This window comes from Cynocephalus volans, chromosome 12 (genome assembly GCF_027409185.1).
Source record: "Cynocephalus volans isolate mCynVol1 chromosome 12, mCynVol1.pri, whole genome shotgun sequence".
Taxonomy (NCBI): domain Eukaryota; kingdom Metazoa; phylum Chordata; class Mammalia; order Dermoptera; family Cynocephalidae; genus Cynocephalus; species Cynocephalus volans.
The window spans coordinates 71,591,335-71,597,334 of NC_084471.1; the positions used below are offsets into that span (position 1 = coordinate 71,591,335).

General features: G+C 57.8%; 1 protein-coding gene across 2 annotated transcripts in view; it reads left to right on the forward strand.

Moving 5' to 3' along the window:
* Nucleotides 1-5,847, forward strand: part of COL2A1 (collagen type II alpha 1 chain) — a 30,632-nt gene extending 24,785 nt beyond the window's left edge. For both annotated transcript variants that reach the window (XM_063115809.1, XM_063115810.1), the window contains 13 exons: nt 567-728; nt 908-1,015; nt 1,224-1,331; nt 1,689-1,742; nt 1,889-1,996; nt 2,189-2,242; nt 2,379-2,486; nt 2,731-2,784; nt 3,230-3,337; nt 3,687-3,975; nt 4,444-4,631; nt 4,955-5,197; nt 5,701-5,847. In XM_063115809.1, the coding sequence (XP_062971879.1) occupies nt 567-728; nt 908-1,015; nt 1,224-1,331; nt 1,689-1,742; nt 1,889-1,996; nt 2,189-2,242; nt 2,379-2,486; nt 2,731-2,784; nt 3,230-3,337; nt 3,687-3,975; nt 4,444-4,631; nt 4,955-5,197; nt 5,701-5,847 (1,731 nt within the window). The remainder of the gene's footprint in view (nt 1-566; nt 729-907; nt 1,016-1,223; nt 1,332-1,688; nt 1,743-1,888; nt 1,997-2,188; nt 2,243-2,378; nt 2,487-2,730; nt 2,785-3,229; nt 3,338-3,686; nt 3,976-4,443; nt 4,632-4,954; nt 5,198-5,700) is intronic.
* The last annotated feature ends 153 nt before the right edge of the window (nt 5,848-6,000 follow it).

A 6,000-nucleotide genomic window follows, 5' to 3' on the forward strand; every position in this document is an offset into this window, starting at 1 on the left:
TGTGTGTGACCCTTCAGATTTCTGGTTCAGTGGGCAGGACAGGGCTGGCATAATTACTCATCCTGGACATATACTTCTTGAGCATGTTCTGAGCACCTGGCTCTGTGCTTTATAAGAAAGCCACAAGTCCTAGATCTTACTCTTAAGGAGTGTGCAGTGGAGGGAGCAGAGATGATGAAAAGTCACTCAGCTCACCAACACCACATACAGAAGGAGCAGGTGCCAGGGGCATGCAGAAGGCTTAGGGGTTGGAGGAGCAAGGTTGGAGCTGCTGCTTGAGGATGAGGGACTGAGGATGAAGGGGAGGAGGCAGGAGGGATTCCAGGTAGATGGGAAAAGCAAAGCGTAAGGCTGGAGAAGCCAGGGCTGCTGCCCAGAGCTCTCCCAGGGGAAGGAAGATCAAAGAGGCGGACTGGGGTTGGGGGAGGGGACTCAAGCTGCCTTAGTGTGGGGAGGTGGGGAAGCCCCTGGAGGGGAAGCCGCTGTCCCTGAGGCTTCAGTGGCTTCTGCAGCCTAGATAGGGAAGGGTGAGATGAGTTCTCACTTCCTGCATTTGCTCCTACTAGGGCAACCCGGGACCCCCTGGTCCCCCTGGTCCTTCTGGAAAAGATGGTCCCAAAGGTGCTCGAGGAGACAGCGGCCCCGCTGGCCGAGCTGGTGACCCTGGCCTCCAAGGTCCTGCTGGACCCCCTGGCGAGAAGGGAGAGCCCGGGGATGATGGTCCCTCTGTAAGTCCCTCACCAGGCCCATGCCAAGGTCCCTGGGAGCAGGGGCGTAAGAGGCTTCTGAGCTCACAGAGCATGGAGTGGGAGGGGCAGGGCTTGTGAGGGGCTGGGGAGGGGGCCACAGAGAGAACTACACTGGCTGGGCTGCTGTGTCAGTTCACTTCTCACCTCTCCTCTGCTAGGGTGCCGACGGTCCTCCAGGTCCCCAGGGTCTGGCTGGCCAGAGGGGCATCGTTGGTCTGCCTGGGCAGCGTGGTGAGAGAGGATTCCCCGGCTTGCCTGGCCCATCGGTGAGTGAGGGATGCTCTTCCCTCCAGCTGAGCAAGTGCTCTTGGTGCGGTGGCCTGTCCCCTGCGGGGAAAATGCCACGCTGAGGCTTCCACCCACTCAGCATCCTTGGAACTGTCCCTTTGTCAGCCCTTTCCCCTGCAGGGTCAGTAGGGACCTGGGCAGGTTGCTTAGCAGGTGCATTCATGGTCCTTGTCTCTGTCCCTCCAGGGTGAGCCTGGCAAGCAGGGAGCTCCTGGTGCATCTGGAGATCGAGGTCCTCCTGGCCCTGTGGGTCCTCCTGGCCTGACTGGTCCTGCGGGTGAACCTGGACGTGAGGTGAGCAGTAGGATGGCCCCCTGGAGTGGCCCTGACTAGGGAGAGGAGTCCCATGCATCTCTGTCCCAGGCCAACCAGGCCACATCTGAGGCCCTGGGGAAGGGGATGGCAGGGACAGCTGTTAGCCCAAGAGCCTTGGTGCAATGGGAAGGTCATGAGGGAGAGAGATGGGCACAGAGACCAAGAGCTGGGCACATAGGGAGGATGGCAGATAGAAGCTCAGTGAGGAAGCTGTGGCTCCATATTATCAGTTGTGCAGAAGGAAAGAGGCCTGGGCTTCGAAGGGTGGATGGGGGAGCAGGTGGGAAACAGGGGCAGGGAGCAGCTCTAATCACATTCTTGTTTCCCTTTGCCCAGGGAAGCCCTGGTGCTGATGGACCCCCTGGCAGAGATGGCGCGGCTGGAGTCAAGGTGAGTTTCTGGGTGTTTCTGTGGGTGGTGGAATGGGGAGGACATTGCCTGGGTCCTAACAGGTCAGCGTGGGGTGGCAGGGTGGAATCAGAGTCTTGCCTTCAGTGCTTGCCTCTTCTGGAACATTCTTCCCTCTCTCCCGGCAGGGTGATCGTGGTGAGACTGGCGCTGTGGGTGCTCCCGGGGCCCCTGGGCCCCCTGGCTCTTCTGGCCCCGCCGGCCCAACTGGCAAGCAGGGAGACAGAGGAGAAACTGTGAGTGCCCTTAATTCAGCAGAAGCCAGTGGGAGGAGGGTGGCCAGGTGAGCAGGGAGCATCTCCATATCACCCTCCTCTGCACAGGGGGACTGGAGGCAGCTCCTGGGTCCAGGTGGTCTCTGGCAGATGCAGAGGAGGGCCACCCTGTGCTGCCTTTTCTCTCATGCCATTTCCACTCTCTCCTCACAGGGTGCACAAGGCCCCATGGGACCTGCAGGACCAGCTGGAGCCCGGGGAATCCCAGTGAGTGTCCAAGCGTCTTGTGCCAGGTCCCCGACAGGGCAGGCTTGGAGGACAGCAGAGACCTGTGGCTCGGGTGGGACAGAGGGCTCCTGTCTGGGCCCCAACTTGACCCAATCCATGTCTGTCTTGTTCCCAGGGCCCTCAAGGCCCACGAGGTGACAAAGGAGAATCTGGAGAGCCTGGCGAGAGGGGACTGAAGGGACACCGTGGCTTCACTGGTCTGCAGGGTCTGCCCGGACCTCCTGTGAGTGTTGCTGCCTGCATGGGGCTCCCCAAAGCCTCTTGCTGCTCAGAGCTCACATAAGTTTCCCATGCTCCTAAGACAGCTTGACGTCATGCCAAGAAATTTCCAGGACTTCCAGGACAGGGTCGGATGGAGGAGGAAATGGACAGGGAATGGGGGTGGGACATACCTGGTCCCCCAACTCCCAAAATATACATATAAGTGCCTGTGCTAACTTCTGCCCTGTGTCTCTCCTGCTACACAGGGTCCTTCTGGAGACCAAGGCGCTTCTGGTCCTGCTGGTCCTTCTGGCCCTAGAGTAAGTGAGATGGAGCTGGGAGAGGGAGTGAGCCCTTTCAGAGAGGTGGGCAGGGTTCTGCCAGGTGTTCCGATGGAGAGGGAAATGTTGCTGCTTCTGGGGAAGCCTTGGGCTCAGGGGTCCTTACTCAGCAGCAGGGTGGGACTGTCTTGGTGCGACTATGGCCACAGAAGCACTTGAAGTCACAGTGACCATAAGATGAACAGGAGAGTAGTCTCAGCTGTCAAATCCCCTGGTAACGGGATTGTACGAGGAGTATCTGAGGCGGGTAGGAGAGCGATGGAGCTATCCTGCTGGTTCTTGGCCAAATAGAGACCAAGTCAGTGTTTGACAACCGAGCAATGAGAGAAGGTGGGGGCAGAGTGGCTGGTGCCCCAGCGACTCCACAGCCTTCCCCAAGGTGGCCACTCTCTCCTCACCACCTCTTCTCTCTCCTGGCCTGTAGGGTCCTCCTGGCCCTGTCGGTCCCTCTGGCAAAGATGGCGCTAATGGAATCCCTGGCCCCATTGGTCCTCCTGGTCCCCGTGGACGCTCAGGCGAAACTGGCCCTGCTGTAAGTGTCCTGACTTCTTCCCTGCTGCCTGAGGTGTCCCCAGCATCTGGGAGGCTTGAGCTCTCTGGTGCTCAGGGCCTCTTTTGGGGCATCAGCCTGCAGCTACTGGTGATAGCACTCTATCCTGAGATTTCCTCAAAAGTTCTCAGAGCCTATGATTGCTGCTGGGAAAGAGAAAGATGGGCTAAGGAAGAAAGGTGGAACATGCTATGGTCTTCTTGATCCTGGCAGGCTGCATCCATGCCCCGTCCATGGCACTGAGGACAATAGTACATTCTGGCAAATGGAGAAGGATACAGGATGGGCACCTCCTATGATTCCTGGCTGATCTCTCTGTTCCCCACTGTAGGGTCCTCCTGGAAATCCTGGACCCCCGGGCCCTCCAGGTCCCCCTGGCCCTGGCATCGACATGTCTGCTTTCGCTGGCCTAGGCCAGAGAGAGAAGGGTCCAGATCCCCTGCAGTACATGCGGGCTGACGAGGCAGCTGGTAACTTGAGGCAGCATGACGTTGAGGTGGATGCCACCCTTAAGTCCCTCAACAACCAGATCGAAAGCATCCGCAGTCCTGAGGGCTCCCGCAAGAACCCCGCTCGCACCTGCCGGGACCTGAAACTCTGCCACCCCGAATGGAAGAGCGGTGAGCCTGGAGCCCTGAGGGTAGGGAGTCAGCCCACTGGGCCTGGCCACCTTCAGCAATGAGGGAGGAGAGGCCCCTCTGTGCAGGGCAGAGCCAGACCTGGCAGGTTCTGGCAGGTGGCTGCTCCCATTTCACAGCAGAGAAGCTGCAGCCCTGACACCTGTCCTGCCATGACTACATGGCAGAAGTGACTTCAGGGTAGATGCCATCTACCAGGCAGCCACTGCTGCTGTCCTTTTTGCTTGTGTGTCCTTCTTTAGTGCTGGACTTTCCCGTCCAGATCTCCCTGCCCCAGCATCCTCCACCCCTCGTCTGTCCTCCATTCAGGCCACACATGAACCTCACACGCTGCTCCCCCCTTCTGGTGTCCCTGGAGACCTTTCTGTCTCTCAGTCAGGCCTGGCCCTCCCAGGCATTTGCATCTGTGCCTGTCTGAGCCCCATGGGGTGCTGCCTCTCCCCTCTGCAGGAGACTACTGGATTGACCCCAACCAGGGCTGCACCTTGGATGCAATGAAGGTTTTCTGCAACATGGAGACTGGCGAGACCTGTGTCTACCCCAACCCTGCAAATGTGCCCAAGAAGAACTGGTGGAGCAGCAAGAGCAAGGAGAAAAAACACATCTGGTTTGGAGAAACCATCAACGGTGGCTTCCACGTGAGTGCCCGTGTGCTCTAGGCCAGACACTGCTCCTCAAACTCTTTCTCCTCTATCCCTGCAAGTTTTTAGCATCTTCCTCACATTCTCCACGTCTTCTTCTGGGCTTGAGAAGGAGGAAAGAGGAGAAAGAATATTTTTTGTTCCCATTTGGAGGTGGAGAAACAAGTCCTCTGAGTTTACTCCACTCTTTGGAGGCAAAAACGTCCTCCCAGCTCCCCTTCATCAGCTCCTCTGGATTCTGAGCAATCACAGCCCCACAGCCCCTGGTCCCGTTGAATGCCGGCTCCCAGGCCTCATACCTCTTCTCTCTGCCCCAGCAGTTCAGCTATGGAGATGACAACCTGGCTCCCAACACTGCCAACGTGCAGATGACCTTCCTACGCCTGCTGTCCACGGAAGGCTCCCAGAACATCACCTACCACTGCAAGAACAGCATTGCCTACCTGGATGAAGCAGCTGGCAACCTCAAGAAGGCCCTGCTCATCCAGGGCTCCAACGACGTGGAGATCCGGGCTGAGGGCAACAGCAGGTTCACGTATACTGCCCTGAAGGATGGCTGCACGGTGAGTGGTGAGCTGGAGCAGGGCCGAGGGTTGGCTGTCAGCAGGTGACATAGTCCTGAAGTGATGGGATCATCAGAGACGTGAGTTTGTGGGGTTACATAGGGAAGACAGCTGAGTGACAGGTGAGAGAGAGAGACACGTGTTTTTTTTCCTTCCCCACTCCCCTGGCTCAGGGGAAATAAGACCCTACCCAGCGTGCTCAGTGACTGTCGTGGAAGCGTTCAGACAATGTGTATGGGTGTACCTCTGAGACAGAGTTAAGATGGGATCACAGGCGGGGAGCTCACTGTGGGGACTGGAGAAGGAGGGGATGGAGAGCCCTCTGCTAAGCACAGGAACTGAAGCAGAGAAGTCTTTGGCAAGCCAAGAGGAGGTCTAGGGAGCCCCAAGTGTGGCTCATGCTTTGTGAGCTATGGGGCTCTTCAGGTTGCCCATTTTGGGGTCCTGGGCAGCTGGCTCTGGATTGCAAGGCATCCACTGAATCTCCTCTCTTTCTCCCTTAGAAACACACCGGTAAGTGGGGCAAGACTGTCATTGAGTACCGGTCACAGAAGACCTCACGTCTCCCCATCATTGACATTGCACCCATGGACATAGGAGGGCCTGAGCAGGAATTTGGTGCGGACATAGGGCCTGTCTGCTTCTTGTAAAAACCTGAACCCAGAAACAACACAATTCATTGCAAACCCAAAGGACCCAAGTACTTTCCAATCCCAGTCACTCTAGGACTCTGCACTGAATGGCTGACCTGACCTGATGTCCATTCATCCCACCCTCCCACAGTTCGGACTTTCTTCCCTCTC